The 22,194-nt window shown below is 44.2% G+C and overlaps 1 protein-coding gene across 2 annotated transcripts in view; it reads right to left on the reverse strand.

The window, feature by feature from the left end:
• Positions 1 to 1,638: 1,638 nt before the first annotated feature.
• The window catches only part of ADPGK (ADP dependent glucokinase), a 104,565-nt gene continuing 84,009 nt past the window's right edge, over positions 1,639 to 22,194 (reverse strand). Inside the window, exons 2-7 of one of the 2 annotated variants that reach the window (XM_078685035.1) lie at positions 20,560 to 20,785; positions 15,526 to 15,588; positions 15,176 to 15,296; positions 9,544 to 9,740; positions 9,324 to 9,422; positions 1,639 to 4,436 (exon numbers count right to left, since the gene is read on the reverse strand). In XM_078685035.1, the coding sequence (XP_078541161.1) occupies positions 3,885 to 4,436; positions 9,324 to 9,422; positions 9,544 to 9,740; positions 15,176 to 15,296; positions 15,526 to 15,588; positions 20,560 to 20,785 (1,258 nt within the window). In that variant the 3' untranslated portion in view covers positions 1,639 to 3,884. Of the gene's footprint in view, positions 4,440 to 9,323; positions 9,423 to 9,543; positions 9,741 to 15,175; positions 15,297 to 15,525; positions 15,589 to 20,559; positions 20,786 to 22,194 lie in introns of both variants that reach the window. The other variant, XM_078685034.1, reaches the window with a different exon arrangement.

The following is a 22,194-nucleotide window of genomic DNA, read 5'->3' on the forward strand; positions in this document are numbered from 1 at the left end:
ACAACCTTTTTTAGGCTCAGACATTCTGCAGAAAAACAGGTAAACACACTTCCTTAACTGTACCTAAGGTGAAGAGAAGCGATGACTGGAAACTGCAAGTTTAACAGTTGACAAACTTTGACTGAGCACAGCTCAGGGAGATTTCCTAACACAAGCATGTGTATCTATAAAATAGAATACTGCACAAACAGGGGGAGCATAATCAACTAATCATTCACAGAGAAAACCTTTCATATTGTTGATTTATAGAGTTTAGATTTTGGGACAAACAATATGGCATTTTTATTATAATCGTCCTTATATAACAATAACTTATGTTATTGTTAGTCCATAGATCATATGCTGGGGCCATGCAACAGTCTGATACTTTTGAGCATTTCTTCTGGACTTGTTCCACAGTTGACTCTTGAGGGTATACCCGTTTGATAAGCCTTTTTTGTTTGTTAGATTGTTAGATTGTTTCTGTCCATTGCTGGTAACTCGTGCTTTACCCCCTGTGGCTGGACGCCATGCAGCTTTTTAAGGCTGAAAATTTTAAAGAAGGTAATTTATTTTACAGATTTATTTAATATTACATAAAGTGTAAATGGTGAGCACTCGTGAAAACACTGCACGCCAGGTGAGAAAAGGGTGTAAAGAAGTGAACACACAATGTTTGGTAATGTATTTGACAAAGCAGTAGATAAGCGCTATTTAAATTGTAATACCCACCGCATACATTGATATACCATTTAGAAAGTCCAGAGATAAACAAATATTTTGGTGTGGAGTACTATGGCACCGATCACTATGGCTTCCAGGCCAGAAAAACATGTTAGCAGTGGGAAAGTGTGAAAAGGGAAAAGGTATTGGTGTGGGATTCTGTTACTCTAAAGGGGACATCCAGTGAGTGATGACACAATACATCTCAAAAGCCAAGCACACATCTTTAAACAAAGTAACCTCCTAGAACGCCTAATGTGGGTGATTGTTAGCGATGCACGACTGGGTGAAGAGCAAAGATATTTTTTATCTGTAGGATAAAGATGAGAAGAGTAAGTGATCGTCATAAAGGTGGGGCAGAAAGAGGATCTGGACTGGTGTGGGGGGAGTTGTGACACTTGCCATATTCTCTCGTACAATTTCTGGGCTAGCCTGCTGCGACTTCACTGGACTGCGGCCTTGACCAGGAGTGGTGTTCTGAAAGGAGTGCATTGATGTACCAGTGTAGTGATGTTCTCACTGGTTGGTTTAAGCACAAGCTGTCCACAGTGCATGGCGCCTGGTTTGCAGGTTTCACAAGCGTTGGATGCATTTCTGGGAAAACACACAGAACATTTTAGGTGTGACTGGTTGTTTAAGGCACTATTGTACAAAACCTTGACAAAAGATAATCTCTCTCAGAAAGATACACATTTAAAAGCATAGCGTAAAAAAGCCTTCTACGCTTCTTAAATTGAGAGTCAACAGGATCTAAGGGAAGAGGATTCTAGTACTAGAGAAGGAGGATGGGAGTAAATGTCAAATGGCTGGAGAAACAACAGACATAGCAGTCCACGTTTTATGCAGGCACCTCGCGACTGAACACACCAAAGGACTACTTGAGCACATGAACTTTAATATTTTTATACAACGGGTCAAAATAAAAAGCAAAATAGGTTATTATGTTCAAATGTTTATTGTACAAAGTTCTTCTGTATCATAACATGATTGATGAGGACCTCGCCAAACTCGGACCTTCGCTTCAAACGAAGGGAACAAATGTGGCTAGATTCATCTGACACGGACATGACCAGCCCTGTTAATGGCAGAGCAGAAACTTTAGGACTTTACACGCAATAAGGTCTTCCACGGGGGAATGTCTTGAGATGAGTATTTTTTGCATAAATGCAATAAACGTAATCAGTCTAGCTTCCTAGGGTGGGACAAACTTGAGTGATGTCCTGCTTTTGGAAAGGAACAAAGGTCCAGCTGGCTGGAGTTTCCTGACAATCTGTAACAGCTGCCCTCAAATACTACTCGAGTTTAAGTGCTTGCACACCAAAATCTATTATCAGGCCTTGGCTGCAAGAGCAAGGACCCTGCAACATTGTGTTTTCCCTATGGATGTTTGTACACCTTATACCATACCCTACTTTGCATTCTTAAAACGTTCTACAAACCTCAACTACCCAACAAAGGCCTGGGAGAGAAGGTCCGAGACAGATTTCATGATATCCTTAAAAGTGAAGTTACTTAAAATGAATCTAAAGGAAACTTGTGTTCATAGTCAGTGGTTACCCTTAAAATCAGTCATGAAACCACCATCAATTCCTTGTTGGACAGCTCAATCCGAAATTCTTAGACCATGTCAAAGAAACGTTACAAGCAAACATAAAAGTAGTTCGTCTGAGATCAACTGGTAAGAAATGGGCTCTCTAACTTGCACAGATTCAAAACCAACAAATATGTCCAAACTTTGGAAGTCATGTCAACAAATGAGTGAAACCCTATGAAGGAAGGGCACTAGCTAGGTCAATGAAGTTGGTCATCCCAGTTCTGTCAAAGGCAGGTGCTTCTGGCCAGGAAAGCGGGCACTGCTACTAAATCATATTACGTCTCTACAGCAGAAGATGAAAACCACAACCTGCGCCCGTTCCTTGGTGTACCACAGCTAACCTCTGTGCATGCCGCAACAGAGGGACACTCAAATCTCCCATAGCACATGTCCACTGTACAAGATCACTAGGTTTCTTGGCAAATAACAGTAAAATAACTGTGCAGCTCCAAGGAGACTGAGGGGTAGTACAGAGCAGAGGTTATGTAGAGCTATCTATGATCATGATGTGAGTCTAGGGTAATTATTTTCTTTGCCACATAGTCATGTTTAACTCAAACATTTCACAGTTAACTAAAAGCCTTGAGGACGCTCACTCTGAATCTGAGGCACTAGTGGATTTCGGTGGCCAAGAGCCACAGGCACCCTCACAGCACTAACAACTAAAACAGCAGTCGCAAGGAAGGTCGCAAAATATTTTTGGTCTCCATCAAGCAATTTTTTTTTTACATCAAAACTAAAGGCTACAGTCAATTGAGAAGAAAGCACTCCTTCCCACGCTTCACTCCTCCTGATACACATGAGCATCCCTATTCCACTAAGCCTTATAAATATAAGAACATAGGAAAGTGGAGGGTGTGGATTATACAAAAAAAACTGTACATCGCTCAGCAAACAGCAGAGCTGCATTAAGATTTAACCATCATCGATCAAATGCAAGTTTCAGATCGTGAAGGATTGCTATACGCGAGGGTAAGGCCTCCTCGCACCATGAAACATCCCTTACCTTAATGTGGGGAGAGAAATATTTTGTGCTCCCTGAGACAGTAGCGAAGCTTTGCAACAAGTGAAAGAGAGGCAAGTTATGCTGCCACCCTGTCTGAGCAAGAGTGTGAGGTGAGGGTCCTAAAATGCTTATCTACCAGCCACAGGAAGAGGGCAGAGTACTGACCATGTCCCCATACTTCCTCAAGCAAAAACTGTTGAAAGGCATGAACACAACAGTCGCCCGAGTAAAAGAGTTGAGAGCACCACTTAGTAGTGGTGTTCACGTGACTCCCCCCTCCCCCACTCGCCCACCCCCAACAAAAAGCAGCATTAGCCCTGTGCAATGCTTCTCTTCCATTCAAGCATGGAGTGTGCGCTCTGGCTACGTCGGACCTTGAAACTATCTGCGTTTTGAAAAGCTTTTCCAGGTAATCTTTCGGTTTCATATCCAGCTTCTCTTAGCTTAGGTGAGCCGGACCCCTCCTCTGCAAAGCACACCTACATAAAGCCTAGCCGGCTCCTCTCAAAAAGAAAACGCCTACAGTGGCCGTCATCACTGCTCCCAGTTACAACACAGCTTTCTGGGAACACCAATGCGCACTTACTGATGTGCCATCTCAGAGTATAGAAGACCTTGAGCAGAAATTGCATCTCCAAGCCCCACTGTTCGCACAGGATCTTTGCATATTAAGACAGGAGTGTAGTGGAAAGAGACAGCACCCCTCTTCCAAACAGAGACAGGTTCCAAGGGATTGAAAGCTATCCTGATGGCATCATCTGTGCGAGACGTCACGAACTCCACTGGGGCCTTCAGGACAACCCGGGTCATGTCAATGGCTTCAGTGGCACAAGCTTGTGTTGCTGCGACCCGGGCTCCAGCAGCCACAGCTGCCACCTGATTTGACCAATGTCCCTCCACAGTGGCCAGCACATGGAAGGCCAGAGTGTGGAAGTGAACTCTGGTGAGATCTGATCCTCTGCCCTCTTCTGTCCTTCCGTTCTCCTGCAGAATCCAGTATATAATGTCGCTGACCACTCCAACATCTGGTACACCATTCCAGGTGGTCAGGGAGGAGTGCGGGCCAGAGGAAGACTGGGTGAGGAAGAGCAGCTCTTGTTCATTCAGGCCGATGGAATTCAGGAGGGGAAAAACCTGCTAACAGAAAAAGATGGATGAAACAGCAGTACTCCCCGAGAAGGGTCAGCATAAGTCTTTGTCATGAGGGAAGGATTCCTTGTTCTTTTCATCTTATCAAACACTGCAGTACCACCACCAAGACTCCAGGAAATAAACCTCAATGCATTGAGTTTATAGTCTAAAGTGCTTGCTTGTCCCCTTGAAGAGGGGCATGCAGCACTGCAGAAGTGAATGTTTCCTCCACAGACAGACACCAAGTGACCTCTTCATCCAAGGATATACAGAAGTGCTCCACTGACAGAACTACTGATTACCTTCTCAAATTAAGGCCGTTCAACTGTTCAAGGCTAATGTTAATTTGCACTCTTTTTTCTACGTTCCTTGTACAGGTTCATGACAGTAAATAGTCCGGAGTAGGAAAAAAGTCTCAGAATTTTTTCTCAATCCACAAAGGAAAGTTGACACATTTCAGATATCACTTACCACCAGCTCCTGTCCCCAGCCCACCCACATACCACCAAGATCTTTCTCAATCAATGATTTTCTGATCATTTCATCCAAACTCAGCACACTCCTTCTCATCAGTGGATGCTGCTCTGGTATCAACGGTGAACAAAACAAAGGGAATGAAAAGACGAGGTTAAAGCAATGGTTTATGGTCTCAGGAGAATGTGATTTGGAGTCCTTGCAACAAAAACAACCTAGTCTTCATTTCAATCAACAACTGCCTGAAAGCCAATTGTGCAAAGCTGACTTGAAGAACCGTCAACAGTTGACCATTGAGTTAGAGCTGCTGGCTCAGGGAGAGGAACCTTAGCATGTTGATGCTTCTGCGTTTTATTCTGTATTTAGAATGTTAGAGTTTCCTGCCTTACACAAGGAGATCCTTATCTGTTAAACCCTCTGACTATATTCGACCTAAACAATTTCAGTTAAGAGGTGCTGTATCGTATGATGGAGAGGGTTATTTGGATGCATCATTGTGCCTCATGTTCATTGGACATTAGGTTTACGGAGGCAGTGTGCGAAACCCTATTGAAACACCTCAATCTTCCTAGATTCCTCTTATAATATTGAGAAATGCTTGGATTTGGCTGTGTCAGTCCTGGCTCCTCAGGTCCAGGCCTTTCCTTAGAGTCTAGCTAAAAAATTGGAAGGAGGCTCTAGACCGTCCCACAAATAAGTGTCTGTAGGTTCTTCCCCCTGTTCTAGCTTATAGACCAAATTAGACCGCTTTTGTCATCCAACTAAGGTGGACTGCATGGTCCATCATGACCGTTTGCTTTACCTGGCTGTCTGCCACACCATCTTTACCTTTTCCATTTGTGTCAGGGTGTCCCAGGGGATTTCAAGATAGCACAATGGCCTAACAGACTTTTCCAGGAGGGTGGTTTAGGTGGGGGTGGGGTGAAGGGGAGAAGAATACACAGTGGAGATAGGGACGATGGCCTAATTAAATGAAAATGTTAGTCTGATGACCGAAATTTGAAAGACTAGTTAAACTATTCAGCCAGGACCTACGTATTAAACAAAAAGAGCAAACAATTTTGTTAGTTTTATGGCATAACCATTGAAAACGTTAAAGTACAAAAGGATATCTGTAAGATGACGAACCAATTTGCTTGTTGATTAAGAGACTGTATTTTTAGGTTCAACCTAGACAGTGCATGTTATGTCAGTAAGACATGCTGCATCTCTTCTGTGGGCTTTTGGCACGCCCATTGATTGCCATTGGTTGTTTTCTATGGCATTCAGTAATGCTTGCTTTTTAGTGGTGTTCCCTCCCATAGGGTGCAGTATGTGATCCTTCTGGTTGGCCATCATGCGTTCACGGATCCCCCTGGTCATCTGCTCGGTTAGTCTTGTGTTTATAGTGTAAATAAAGGAGCCTCAGCCTATCGTGTCTGTCGGATGCTCTCTGTGCTAGCTCAGTAACGTAATCTGTAATAGACTCCTTCAGCTCGCTACATCGGGTGCTGTTGCTACCGTCAGGCACAGGGAACATCATCGCAGAGAGCAAGAAGAGCAGATGGTAGCCTCGGAAAATGCACCACGCACCAGTGAGCCTTGGCAGTCAGTGTGCACCTACACCTGCGTGCATCTTAATAGCTCTTGGTGTCTGATACCCATCCACTAAAGTGATTTCAGATCCACTTCATGGAACCACCTACAATAGTACTCTTAATGAGGCAGCCTTTTAAATGTTTTTTTCTTGCTTGGTGGCTTTCACCTTTCATTGACTTCGTCTTAATAGGCCACTTTCAATTGTTTGCCTCTGGCTGCTCTCCCTCCCATCTTCCCCTTGTTTGTCGTTCCATGGCCCTTTCCAGACAGCGCAGCCAGAAGATCTTCTGCTCCAACTGCTGATGTAGGAGGTGCAGACTCCCCCTCCCGCCCCCACACCTCTGGCAGCTCACCAGTTCACGCTCCATGTCTGGGACAGAGTGCACATCCATTCACGTGGCCCACTGCCTTGCATTCACGTGGCCCACTGCCTCCTGACTGTTTGCTCTCTGTGCTATCTCAGGGGTGCCCAATCCTTTTGTTCTCCGCCGCAGTTTTGCACTTTCATTTCTCTCTGCCTCTTGAAGGCCTCAAAAGCTTCCGGTAGATTATCTGTTCGAATGACTGGGCGATTGCATGCGCAATTTACGAGTACTATTAGTTACTTGCAAATTGCGCATGCAATTTCAAGGATGCAAGGGTGTTAAAAGGACACCCTGTTGCACCCCTGAAATTGCTCTGTGCACACATGTTGCGCACACACATGCCCCAAGGGCATGTTTGTGTGTGACCTACAATGTTGAAAAATGCACTTTAGTGCATTTTTCAAAGTTTTTGCAAATTTGCATCAAGTTGAACTTGATGGTAATTTGCGCCCTCTAATAGCGAAATCACGATTCTAAAGTAGTTCTTGCACTGCAGTTAAGGAATCGTAAATTGTGATTCTTTAAATGCAATCAAAATTTGAGAAATCACAATTAATGGAGAATTCTCAAATTGCGAGTGCCTTGAACCTTGATGCATCGCAAATGCCCTTTTTACGGGTGCAAACGGAAGATTTTTGCGAATGGCACAGTTTGCGCTCGCAAAAATGGTGTATGCATGTGCCTGCAAATTACAGCTGGTGTTAGTTTGCCACTATGTCAACTACCATAGTGTAAAACGTGAAAAGCTGGTGATAACGGCAAACAATAACAAGGGCATGAATTTTAATTTCCACTAACTTACAAAGGCTTCTTTGTAGGCTCCACTTTTTTACAAATGTAATTAAAATGTATCAATGTTTTAATGTACTTGTCTTCAACCCACTTCTGAGAGCTCAAATACCACCTTCACTTCTCTGCTGTCAATTCTACTGCCAGACCCATGATCACTGCCACACTGTGCGATAATGTGCTGCATGGCTAAATAGTTAAAAGGTCCCAAAGGTGAGACAGATTGCATTGCAAATGCTTGTTCACTATGGCCGCGTTTTATTTTAACAAGGGACGAAACAGTAGCTTTAACCATTGTTTACCTTTGAAATGCTCAGCTGGGTTACTGTGCCAAGCGAGAATGAACATTGAAACTCCTGCTAACATTCTCCTCCATTTTTCAGAAAAAGCCCACTTTTGTACTTCACTAAGTCCGTGCTTGGAGCCATCATACCAGCCAGTTATCAACTTCTTCAAATTGCCTTTACGGGGTTGCTCTTTTGTGCTAAGAAAGGTTTCACTCATCGCTCCAGGCTTCCACCTGATTCAACAGTGACTTTGCCAAGAATACCTCTACTCACAGTCTGTTGGATTGTGAGGACTGCACCACGTGGGACACTTAGTTGTGTGACATCACCAGTGGATGGTACACAGCAAGCTGAGATTGTTTGCAGGGAACTGTTCTTCTCTTTTCACCTCACTATTTGGATCCTTTTTTTACCAGATTCCATGACATTCCTGGCAACATATTGGTTCAAAACCTGAACTAAATCTGTTCTTAAGTCATGCTACACTATCATGTATTGTTAAAGGTACTGTGTGAGGACCACATTAGTAGTCTCAGCATGTAGAAAGGAAATATTACTGAGATGACTTCACCCCATGTAGAACTTGCAAAACACGTGATGGCCTCTCTCATCCGCACGGAGAGACACCAAAGTGGGGATCTTTGGCTAGAACTTCATGGAGGCATTTCTGTACCACTGTTTGAGGAGCGGGGTGGTTCTGGATCTAGCGTTTCCAGGCTCCGGGGAGCAGCAGAGTCCCTTGAAGAGAACATTTCTGATCGCATCAGGAGCATCTTAAACATGAAGTGCTGCAGTTCCTCATTTATGGTGTGTGGCTTAATTACAGGAAAATGGACGTGAAAGGAAGTTGGTGGGACGTGTAAATACGACATGATTTCAAGCTATGTAGTTTGTTATGACATGTTTTCAACGAAGGACTAAGCGATAATGACCTACCCAGCGTAACAAGACTGCGAAGAACTTAGGCCACATTTTTTTTACGTGTTTGTCAGCAAGGGGGGTCAAGGACATTTCCGGTTTATAATAAAGTAACCATCAGGTGATAGTACAAACTGGTATGCCTATTTCTCGGCCACCATTACATCCTCCTGCATCACTCTTCCTACTACCCACCCCTCTGCCCACTACTCTTTAAATTGATGTCAGTAGTTGAAATAGTTTGTTGACATTGGTTACATGATGTAGCCTGCTACATGGCATATAATGTAAATCCAGTGACCGGTGAAGAATTTCCTTTTCTGAAAACCACAATTGATGAGTTGCAATTGTTTGGGGGTTTGGAATACAAGTAAAGTAAGGATGAGAAAGGAAGAGGAATTAATGAGAAAGGGCATGGGGAGATCATTGTGAGGGGAGGATTAGAGAAAGAGGAGGCAATTTGGAATAGTACTGATTACCTGATGCATGATATTGTTCATAAGGTCATGGTCAACCATACTGGCTAGTTCCAAATGCACAGGAATATCGCTAGGAATGTCAGAGATGGAAACAACAGCCTGGAAAGAAAGAGTGACACTTATTTAGCAAGTATTCATATCACACAATGTTACAAAGGGGACAAAGGGGATGTAGGAAGGGTCCTCACATAAAGCCACACTAGCCTGGTGAGTCACTGACCTCTTGCAGTCTGCTTTCCCGCGTTTCTGGGCTTTGTCCTTCCATCATATGCAGACCGGACAGGACCACAAGGTCTGGCTGGAACTCCTCCAGGCTTGCAACAAACACTTCCAACATGTTCATGGCCCCATTGGACACATCGTGGGAGAAGATGAAGCGACTGGCGCTGGGAGCTCGACTCGATCCCCACTGCTCTCCTAGTTATGGAGGTAGAACACATCAAGAGATCAGCAGCTGCAGCACCGACTGAATCTTCCATTTAAGGTGTTCCATCAAAGAAAACAGCGTGGATTGCTGCATCAACTGAACTGACCTATAGGAATCATAGCCATTATTTCATAATGTTCATAATGTTGCCCCTACCTCTGTGAAGCGCTCTGATATCTGTAAAGATCTTGTTTGCGCTATATAAAACTTTGAATAAATAAATAAATAAATAAATAAATAAATGTTCCTAGATACAGTTTAGAAAGAATATTAAAATTTGCATGTCCGGTGTTGCACATTAACTTGCTAAATAATGTCAGACCAATGCTCTTGGTCTCAGTAAACTCAGGAGTAACTATAAAATTGTAAAACAAGCTGCACCTGAGACCTCAGCACCAGATACTTCGGCTAGCTCACACGACATCCTCTTTAGACGTTGCCGGTCAATGAGTAGTGACTGAAGCAAATGACACGTTTACAGCGCATAATCACTTAGGTGTCCATGTTCCATTGGTGGCTGCTCCCTTTAAGTAGTGAAGCGATCAAGCGGGCACTCCAGAATGTCCAACGCGCTCAATCGTGGCCTGTTATAAACAGCGTTTATAACGGGCCACGGTTAAGAGCCCTGGAGTTGGGGCGGAAGGCAGTGCGAGTTTCTCACACTTCCTGGCCGTGTTTTAAAAAAATGAAACAGTATCCGAAATGAAAAGAAAGAAAAACATACCTACCTACTCCAGTCCTCTTGGGTCGCAATTCTGCAGCAAGGGGTCTCTGAACCAACTCCCCTAACTACTCCATATGCTTATCTCATGATGTCAATCAGCATGAGGGAAGCACCAGGATTGGTTGGAGCAGGCTGGCTAGCTCAGCGCTCCCAAAGGCACTGGAGGCCTGTGTCTGCTCTCCACCAATCTGTCTAACACAGGTCGGGTGAAGAGGTTTAAAGTGCACGTCAGGCTGGCCATCACAAGACAGCCGGCTAAAGGGACATGCGCACTTTAAACTTTAGGTGTATACCAATCCTTTCCCCTGCTGCCAGTCAGCAGTGCTGGACCCGCCCCAACACTTGGCTCGGGATGACCAGCTGTGTTGAAAAATAAAACGGTAATAAACTCATTTTATTACAGTTTCATTTTTCAATTTTGCTGTGCTGGCAGCAGGGAGGGCGCCGATCCTGCGCCTTAGTGGACACACTGCCATGTTCTAACTGAAAAAAATATTCGATTTTTATTCAGTTCAATAGTGTAGTAAAAACACATAAAACCTTTTAGTCTGTTATTTTCCACGACAATGAAATGTGTGTGTGGGCAATGAGGCTTACCCAATGTTGCAGTAGGAAAAGTAGATGCTCTATCTGAAATAGGGAACACCAGAGTGTGCAACTAAAATACAGTCTAGGCACTGTATTTGGCCTAGGCGATTCAGTACAGAAAGTTACGCTCTGCATTTAATGTTCAGTTTTACTTAATGCCATGTTTAGTGGGCAAACGAAATCTAATGCACTCTGTAATGGACAGAGGACGTTTGGGTATGGTGGTTAATGCGTCCACTGTAGGGGCCTGTGTTTGACCTCATGGTCACAGGTTCAAATCCAGGCAGATCCACTCAGCCTTTCATCCTTCAGAGGTCGATAAAATGAGTAACATTGAGTTGGCTAATAATAAACATCTGTTTTTAAGCTCGAAGATGCCCTAGGGTGGACGTGCCCTTTACAAATACACGTTATGTTATTTGGAGGAGTCGTGTGCAGGGCCAGCTAGTGTGGAGGCAGAGCAGCACAGAGGCCTGCATAGTCTCATGGAGAAGCGATGTGAATTAAGTGGCAGCAGCAACAATGGGCAATTTACTGGATGCAGTTGAGTGGGTGATGCAATTCAGGAGATCATGCGGAGGCCCACAACCACAGGGACAAAGAAGCACGTGCTGAAAGAGCTGTGTACTTAGAGGTATGGAAGATGACCCCGACAGTCAAACACTTAATAGTGGTCGGTCTACTAAGCTTCTTCAGCTCTTCCCTCACGCTCCTAGCAGTTAAGCACAGCAATGGTAAAGTCCTCTTTCTCAGGTAGACTTGTGAGGGCTTCGCTCCATAAGGTGAAGAAACATGGGCCTGTCTGGGCAGCGCCAAAAATACTCTGGTCTTGGGAAGTCTCCTCCCAAAGGCACCCGACCACATGGCAGCATTCACAGCACCTGACCTGATTAAGGCAAGATGTAAACATACTTTGCAGCCTGTTTAATTCTTCAGGTTGAAGCAAATGCATGGCTTGTCCTCAACCATGGTCCTGACACTTCTAGTGTGGACGGCTAGCCACAACCCCTCCCCTGATCTTATCCTTCTCTTAGTCTGGTGGACAGTACTTTGACTTCAAGTCCGAGGTGAACTAGAATAACTGTCACTCAGAGCCAGCATATATTATGCAACAGTGGCAAATGGTTCCAAGTCATCTGGCCACTCAGAATTCCTGCAGCACTTGAAATTTTAGCTAGAACTAATCAAGGTCAAGTTCACATTTCCCTTAAGTACAGTTTAGACCTGTGGTAAGGAAAGCTCTCATAATAATTACAGTTTCTCAGATTTCATGGTGATGGCTGGCAGAGTCCTGCGCTCATTTTGCCCCAGGACTCAACCTATACCTCACTGATGAGCTAAGTAGCTTGAGAGTGGTCTGGGATTGCTTCTGTTTCCATCTGAAGGGAATTGGCCTGGCAGTTCAGGCTGGACTGCTCCTATTGCAGCAGGATCAAGACTGATTTGCATAATGCGGGTCTCGGTCTAGAATGGTCGAAAAACGATGGTCTGGAATACAGTCCAGAGAGATAGCCAGCGGCTGCGATTAATTCAAACATTAATCCATCTCCTTGTTGTTTTTGAGAAGCTTCAATCCAGGTACACACCAAATGTGAAATAAGCCTAAATGTTTAAAAGCGGCCATATCCACTTTTGTTTATAACCACACTAGCAGCCCGCCCCGACGTTGTCCGGGTATGAATTGCTGCCGGCCAGTAGTAGATTGTTTAGTAAGATTTCGTTTAGATAGCATTTCTTATCTGTGACAGGCCTGTGAAACGCTCAGATTCACAGTGCACTGTTGATGCACTTAAGAGTGCGCGTTCAGTAGTGTGTGAACTCGAGTTTCCCTACTTTATTTTTCCTTGCAATATTATATAGCGCAAACTCGACAACATGGCATGAGCACAATTTACATTACAAAAGAACACATTCATTTGTGGTAGGCATGGGGAGACAAAGCGATTTGCCTGGAATCACAGGATGTTGAGCTGATGCCGAGATTCGAACGTAGCTCCCCAGCTCTAAAGTTCGCAATTCTAGAACTTGTGGCGGGAGGTGTGTCTAAAAGTGTATGTCGGTGCTGGCCATCAATGAGAGAGACCTGTGCATTTTTCAAATGGGTTGTGAAAAAATATGACTATGTTGCTGGAGGTGTGGGCCGCCGTGCCACCAATGTACTTACCGGGGGAGGGTAAACACCCATTATTCCGCAACTTTCTTTCCGCATACCATCACTCCGCATACTTTGATTACGAAAGTACCATGACTCTGCAATGCCATTATAACGCATGACATTACATTTTATATGCTTTTACCACGCATACATTTACAACGAAATTCGTTGTAAATGCATGAAAGGTAAAAGCATGTTTTTTTAATGTTTGGATAATGTAAGTATGGGTATAGGGGTATATGTTTTGGGGTGTTTTGAGTATTTTGAGGGTTTAGATATAGTTTTGGGTTATGGGGTACAGGGGTAGTTTTAGGGTTTAGGTATGGGTTTTGGGGTACAGGGGTATTTTTAGGGTTCAAGGCTAGGTTTGGGTTTTGGGGTATTTTTAGGGTTCTGGGGTAGGTTTGGGTTTTAGGGTACAGGGGTATTTTGAGGGTTCAGGGCTAGGTTTGGGTTTTGTGGTACAGGGGTATTTTTAGGGTTCAGGGCTAGGTTTGGGTTTTGGGGTACAGGGGTATTTTTAGTGTTATGAGGTAGGTTTGGGTTTTGGGGTACAGGGGTATTAAGGGTTATGGGGTAGGTTTGGGTTTTGGGGTACAGGGGTATTTTAGGGTTCAGGGCTAGGTTTGGGTTTTGGAGTACAGGGGTATTTTTAGGGTTCAGGGGTAGGTTTGGGTTTTGAGGACCAGGGGTATTTATAGGGTTCAGGGCTAGATTTGGGTTTTGGGGTACAGGGTATGTTTAGGGTTTAGGGATAGGTTTGGGTTTTGGGGTACAGGGTATATTTTATAGGGTTAAGCTGGGTTAGTGTTTAAGGGTGTTGGTGTATTTTAAGGAGTAAGGGTGGGTTATGATTCTGGGGTGCAGGGGTATTTAAAGGGAGATATGAGACATGGTATGAAGGGCGGAACGTACCACACGCCCCCACCCCCGTCTGCATAGCCTATGTCCTTCTGCTGCAACAGCCCTTTCCAACGCTGTATTGGGTGTTGTGATTGGTGCTGTGGTTCCTGAGATTACCCGCCTCAAAGGTTTGGGCTCTCTCTTTATTATATTAGTATGGATACATCAATTAAACCATAGCCCTTCACATTGCTAATTACCAATGATCTACACGTGCAAAATTCACGGCTGTGTATGGCATGGTTATAATATTACTAGATTTGTGCACCTGACTAATAAAAATATTTTTTTTTCTTTAAATAGGTGACATTTGTACACAACTATAAACTGCAGTAACCCTTTCCAGGGTGACACAAGCATACAATACATATATTGAAAGCAGACTTTTGCATGGAAGCATTGTATGCGGCTTCCCATCCAGAGGCCTGTACTACATGTAAGCCCTCTAAAATTAATGTTGGCCTCTATTTAAGTAGAGATCCTTGAGAATGCATGTTAATTCAACTTCACTTTCTTCACTAATAAATTACTGTTATGATCGGATCTGGAGATTTCTAAGATGGGGAAGAAATCAGCTGGAGACTGTTCAATCGAGTCCCATTGGACCTTATACTGCTGGGTCTGACCGACCTATGCTCTGGTGTATATTGGTTTTACAGGAACTACATTTGGACAGGAATTGCCAGTGTGTTAATCTTGCATAGACTGCATGCCCGTTTTATAGACTTATTGATGTCCCGATCCTACTCATTCATGGTTAAAGACATAATCTACAAAAGATTTCCAAATTTGGCATAAAACATGGAGAAGATCCAATCAATGAATTCTGGAAGTGATCCCCAAACCTGCCACAAAGGATAGATACAATGACACACATTCACTGTCCCCTGCAAACCATGCCTGAAGTACAACGAACACATTCCATTTTTAAAAGTTCCTCTAAATTGTCCTCATGTTCCCATATCCTGATAACATAGCCCGATTACAGCCTACGTGGGGAGCCAACAAGGTACCAATTTGTGCCCTAAGATCTGGGATTTCCAGTGTCTGGTCACCTGCTTTGAACTCCAAGATCAGGTGGAACTCATCCACCTCCTGGAGGGATGCTGGCGGGACTGCAATCTGCTCATCAAGAAGCTGGTGAAGTTTGGGACCGATGGGGCCACACAGAAGAACCTGAAAACAGAGAAAGACATGTTTAGGGATAAAAAGAGGCAAGGATGGAGATAAAAAAACTGGACTCAAGGAAACAGTCAAGAGTCAACTAGGCTGGAGGAATTGCTAGATAAGAGCGGACCGTTGCAAAAGAAATACAGGACACTAGAGGGCCACAAGGACAGAGATTTGGACATCATAAATGCACCAAGGTGATCAGTTTACATTTATCACATCAAATGGAGCTTACCGTCAGACCAGGATTAGATGCCAGCTTCTGACCAATTAGAGCAGCATTTCCTCCTACATAGATCTGTAAAAGGTAACGAAAATAAAGTCATTGCAAAAACAAACCTGCCACTCAATCTCAGATGTGGCTGTGTGTACCTGGAATGTACGATGATACTTGGCTACAGCTGACAAGCGACTGTGCTAGATATCATTCGCTCTGATTTTGCATGGTAATGGCACTCTACAGGCTCTACATAGGTTGTAGGATATAACCACCTATGAGGATGATTATCGCCTAACCCTACAACAGAGGTTACAGCTCGCCATGAGTGGCCTTTCCTGGTTTTGCAATGCAACTTTAATAGAGAAGATAAAATTACTAGCGCTCTGTGCATATTACAGCAATAACAGTGGCCTTACCCAGGCCCCATGCTAATAAGTCTTATGGTGGTTACCATTGAGGCCACTTGTATAAGGAACGATTAGCCACAAAAGCATTCATCCTCTCGGTCAACAGAGCCCGCTACTAACAATTTTGCGAATCAATGGATCCTACCACACTTAAAAACAAGGCTCTATATTTCTTGAGCAACAAGACTGGCATTGGGGATGACTTATTCCACAAGTTTAAAATGGTTAGATTTATTAAATGGGTGGGCCATTCTGTCAAATCTATGCCAGGTGACTGTGTGGTTCTGAGCTTCAGGTCACCCGCTTTGGTTCGCCATATTTTTTGAGATGGCCGGTCATTTACCATACACTGCGGATGGGATTAGACTCCTCCCCCTTGGTTTTTTCTACAAACAGCATATGATGCCTAGAAACAGGGATTTTTCTGCACCACAGGAATTCAACAACTGGTACAATTTTCCCATTCAGATCAATAATCGCTATGAGGTTTTATCCTCACTTGAGGATATTGACTGACTGGGAATGGATGGTAATGGACAGCTGGGATCAGGTGGAGGGGCTAAGAAGGCAGGGGTCAAGGACCTGCTGACTGTAGGGTGCATAACCCCAGTTTCAATGGAGGTGGGATGTTCAACTCAAGCTACAACAGAGGTAGTAACAACAAAGGTTCTCTCCCCCCTTGGAACCTCCATGTTACCCCACCCCCCAGTATTAGAATCTAGTTTAAATGTGGCTGGGTTACTTACTGGGTGTGGTGGTCTGGTTATGAGGACGTCATCAATGATTATTTCCTCCTGGATATTAGCGGGCTTGGAATCGAAAGTATTGTCAGCTGACTGGACATCATACATAGAAGGCGCAGATATCTGTGCATTCCAAGAAACATGGTCTACAGAAGGGGTATTCCATGTTAGTTTTCTAAACTTCTTCAAACCAGCAATTAGGGGTTTTAGGGGCAGACCAGTGGGTGGACTGACCTGCTGGGTAAGGCAAACTGAGGGGATAAAGGTAGACGAGGTTACTATCGATAGCCCAGATATCCTGGTTATAAAAGGTCAGATCGGTGAGTGGCCTTGACATAACTTTGTACAATGTTTACGCTAGGGGACAACCTGGTGGAAGGAGTTCTCAGGTTATTACGCTTTTAGAGAGTCATTTGTTACAAGAGGCCCCCAATGGTAACTTAATCATTGCGGATGATTTTAACACCTGCTTTGAACCAATAGACCCAGAAGACGGCAGGCTTAGTGAAGAGGTTGATTCGCTTTGGGGGGGTGCCGCAATTGGACCTCCAGCCCATCAAGAAATGGACCGAGGCTGCACTACAAGTGAAAGGGTTGTGCCTGGAACGGGGCTTCAGGGCAGCCAATGGCAGGACTAAGTTTGATGCCAAGGGAGCGGTGACCTTTGATAATGGTAGATCCAAAAGCCGCATTGATTACATTCTCGGGAATGTGGAGCTAGGGTCTACAGTAGTGGATATGGAAGTGCCATTCCGCCCTGAAAGTGACCACAATTCCTTTGTTCTCACACTAAACGATAGGAGCTTCTCTGGACCCGTACAGACGGAAGATGGTACCTGCCCTAATTTGTTAACTATTTGTAATGATTTAAGAAGAGTTCGGTGGGCACGGGTAGTAATAGACGAAAGGAAAGTGGTGGAGATTAGGGCGTTAGTATCAGGGTCTCTAAGGGAACTATCTGAATGCGGCTCCCGAGATATGCTAAATGCCAAACTGCCGGGAATTCACAATGACCTTTTTAGCAGCCTGAAAAGGTTCTTTATAAACGCTAAACCCGCTAAAAAGATTAGTATGCATAAGCCTAACTCAATGTACAATAACACGGGTAGGCTAGCGCATAAAGCTCTAGTGGTGGCAATCAAATCTAGGTCCCATGGTAATATGAAGTTGTGTAGAGCAATATACAAATCGGCCTTAAGACAGGCCAAGAGAGATTGGGACGAGGATCGTTGGCGATGTCTATTATCAGCTTGTAAAAGCAGGAATATAACCAAATTGTGGGATCTTATTAAATGGGGGAACGGGCAGCGGTCGACAACCCCGAACAACAATGTTGAACCGCAGCAATGGGTTGCCTTCTTTGAAGCCCAATTTCAATTAGGCACTGAGAGGATAGAGGTTGCTTCACACATTATAATCGATGATCCCTTGCTGTTCAATGTTAGAGAGGTAGAGACAGTGTTGAAGTCTATCCCAAGTGGTAAGGCACCGGGGCCTGACTGCATTCCTGCTGATTTATTTAAGCAAAATAATGATCTATGGATCCCCTATATTACCAATCTGATAAATTCATTAGCTGGTGGTGCACCAATTCCTGTATTTTGGTTCGGAGCGGAAATTATTCCGATTTATAAGAAGGGTGATCGCTCTGCTCCGGCCAACTACAGACCCATCAGCTTAATTGATGCAGTGCAAAAGATAGCAGCACGTTTGATTACTGGTAGGATTCAGTGTTGGATGGCTGAAGATGACATTCTACCACCTCTACAGGCAGGGTTCCGGTCCCATATGGGGACCTTGGACCAAGCCTTTAGATTTGTGTTAATATATTGGAAGGTGGTCTTTTTGGGTGGGGGAAAGCTCTATGCAGCTTTCGTGGATTTAAAATCCGCTTTTGACCTCGTCCCAAGAGCAAAATTGTGGCAGGTTTTTTTAAGGCTAGGGATGCCTAAAGAGTTAGTCTCCTTTATAATAAGACTCCAAGAATCTACTTCTGCCCAGGTACGTTGGGGCAAACCGGGTGAGGTCACCGAGAAATTTAAGGTAGGGAAAGGCGTCCGACAATGGTGTGTGCTGGCACCTACACTGTTCTAGCTATTTATTAATGAGGTGGTGCAGTATTTTGTTAATTACCCAACGGATGCGCCAATGCTAGCTGGCCTCAAGGTGCCCTTGCTCATGTTCGCGGATGACACCCTGATACTATTGAAGACGAGACAGGGGTTACAGCTGGCACAGACTCGCTTCGAGGTGTTTTGCCGCGAACATGAGCTTGTGGTTAATGTTGGGAAGACTAAGTTTATGGTGCTCCATGCGTCCAGGCCCGTCAAAGCACGAGTTTTTATGGGTGGGAAGCTCCTGGAACAGACCAATGTCTTCACCTATCTGGGTGTCACTTTCGGCAACAAGTTGAGCTGGAAACCCCAAGTTAAGATCCTTGCGCTGAAACACGCCCAATTAGCTGGAGCATTGATTAAGGAACACAGGTTATCTCTAACCAAGCCCATAGCTCCTGTTGTTAAAATCTACTCAACGCAAGTCATTCCTGCTATCCTATACGGTGCTGAAATCTGGGGATTTAGTAATTTGACCCAACTGTCTATTGCACAGAATAAATTTATGAGATCGGTTGTGGGTCTGCCTCAATCCTCCCCCCGCATTCCACTGCTCCTTGATCTAGGCTGCCATGCAATTGAGGATATCGCTCGCTACAGGCCACTGGCTTTTTAGAGGCGTCTCTGGATCACTCCAGAGCTCCACCTTTTTGCCAGGGCGCTGTTAGAAGTAAGGGTTATTGGATCCTTCACACAGGATCTCATGGTTATCCAGTATTAAAGCTCTACTTATTGATATGGGGATGAGGGATCTCTGGGATAGCCCAGAGACGGCGGAATTCCCCTCTAAAGAATCCTATAGAGCAGCATATTGGGAGCTAAAAAAAATCAGGAGATTCTCCTACCTTACTAGCTCTACTCTTTCTAGGGATTTCCTTGAGCTAAAAGATGAACCCTGCCTGGAAAGTTACTGGGATCTCATATTGAAGCCCTTAGATCGTAAGCTTTATCATCAGTTTAGAGTAGGGACACTGGCGCTTAGTAGTTTAACATGTAAATGGCACCCAGGAACTAGCGATAAGTGCCGTTTTTGCCCAGATCATACAGAAGATATTGATCATCTTTTATATGTTTGCCCGGTTTACCAACAACCCAGAAGCTTGTGGCTGAAATCAGTATGTTGGAATCTAGGAACTAGCTCTGCGATGGTCGCTAAGAGGATACTGAAATCTGGCTCTAACGATATTGCAGTAGCTAAGTTCCTGAGTTGGGCATGGGTACTACGGGTGAACTATGGAGGGCCTCAATAGCTATTTGATTAAATTGTTGGGTTACTGTGTCCACCGTGTGAACTGAAATTTTAAGGATTTTATTATGTGTATAAAGTCTTGTGCGTGGGTTATATTTAATCCTTTCTTAAGAACTGTTTTTAAATTGTAACTATAGGTATTTATTTTTTTAGATTTTTTTGTCAAACCATGTAAAGACAGCACTTTTGCTAAGGTGTATTTATGGTTGTAACCTTTTGTAATTAATTGACTGTCCTGTCTTTTAAGATGAACAATCACAATAAAGACTTTTTTTAATTGGATCCTACCATTGCAGCACAGGATCTACTGGGACAAGGCTAATAAGAGCACCACTAGTCTGCATTTTCAAGATGATTCTAGCTGCAGACCTCCCCAATTCTCCTCCATGGGAGAACCACTCAGATGCAGGTGTTATCCCATTAAAAATGCCTACATCACCCTTTTACAGAGCTGGTAAAATACATCTCTCCTTGTCAAGGTTTAAAACTGTTCCCAAACGTCTTGCTGGAGAAATTTCAAACCCTTGCATTCATACCTGCGCCCCTGGATACTCCGAGGCAGCGCGTGCGATGGCCCGGAATGCCTCCTTATCACTGAAAAAGCGCTCAGCTGCCACCCCTTTCTCCATGAAGTGGATGAAGGCTTCCTTTAGGTCAGCCCTGGACCTCAGCACCTCATGATCTCTCCCATCGCCAGGGTCCAGTCCTAGGGATTGAAGAAGCTTCACCCCAGAGAGCACCACATCCACACATGCATTCACTCTGGAAGAAAAAAGACACAGAATGACCTATGTGGCACAAAATCATATTAATTCTAATTATCAGCAGCTTTAAAACTTTCAGATTTTTTTTTAAATCAGTACAATCGGAGCATTAAAAAAAAAACAGATAGATTACACATTATGGAATGACTAAGTCACCAACATTTGGCAACCTCAGTGTAGCATGCTACCCATTCGAAAAGGGCTACTGTGCCTTTTTGGTGGCAGTGTAGTAAGTGCTTTACAAATACGCATATCAAATTATAGGGGTATACTTGAGCCTCTATAGTTAAAGTTGGATAACTCATACTAGAGCAGGGGTCTTCAACCATTTATGCAACACGAGCTGATTGAACAATGAAAATTGTTCTGAGCTCCTAATGGCTTTGAACACTGTTGAAGTGGTGACTGCATCAAATAGGGTCACAATAGCGAGCACACCTTGCAGGATTACAAGTAGTGACCATCAAAATGTATGTGACAAGTTATGTAAAAATAGCTTTACTATTCTTTACTGCACATCTACAAAATTGGAAGATATGTATGTCTTGCAAATAAATTATGTGCAGTTAAGAATGTTAATAAAATCATACATAATAGGCGTCCCCTGCTTGTCTTAGGTGTGGATCAGAGGTGGGAACGTTGATGCATACAATTTGGGACTGCAGGGCGCTACAGAGATTCTGGAAGGGAGTGTTCCAATGCCTGGGTGAGATTCTGGCCTGGGTGCTTCAGAGAGATCCTAAGCTGGCCCTGCTGCATGTCATGGCCGGGGTAGGGGGTAATAGGTATAAGCGCCATCTACTGTTACTGGGTCTAACGCTAGCAAAGAGAGACATTGCACGATCGTGGAAGGAGCCCCGGGCCCCGTCGCTTGTGGCCTGGAAAAATGGGATGGACTTCTGCATGGGGCTGGAGCAACCCATATATGTGGCTAGGGGCTGCCCTCGGAAACATTTCAAAATCTGGAAGAGGTGGGCGGACTATCGTGGTTTGGAGCTGGATCCGCCACCTGAGGACGATGCTGACCAGCCCTCCTGACAGCTCGTCAGTAATGACTATAATACTGGCACGCAGGTGCACTTGGCACACATTATACTGGATGTACATGATAGAGGTGGAGCAGGAAGCGGCACGCGGGGGGTTGATCTGCGGGTTGGGGGGCGCGGGGGTTTCATGGTTACACCTTCTGTTTGTATGTTCTGACTTAATATAGGAAATGACTGCATTTATGATTGGTACATTGATAATGGTGATTGTCTCTGGATTACAGAGCGTTACATAATATGTGCTTACTAAGCAATCAATAAAATCTGTTTTAAAAAAAAAACATAAATAATTACCTCTGTGATGTTGTGGTAGTCGACAACATGGATTCGATTATTTTGTCGGGATGAGACTTAAAACTCT

Source organism: Lissotriton helveticus, chromosome 3_2 (genome assembly GCF_964261635.1).
Source record: "Lissotriton helveticus chromosome 3_2, aLisHel1.1, whole genome shotgun sequence".
Taxonomy (NCBI): Eukaryota; Metazoa; Chordata; class Amphibia; order Caudata; family Salamandridae; genus Lissotriton; species Lissotriton helveticus.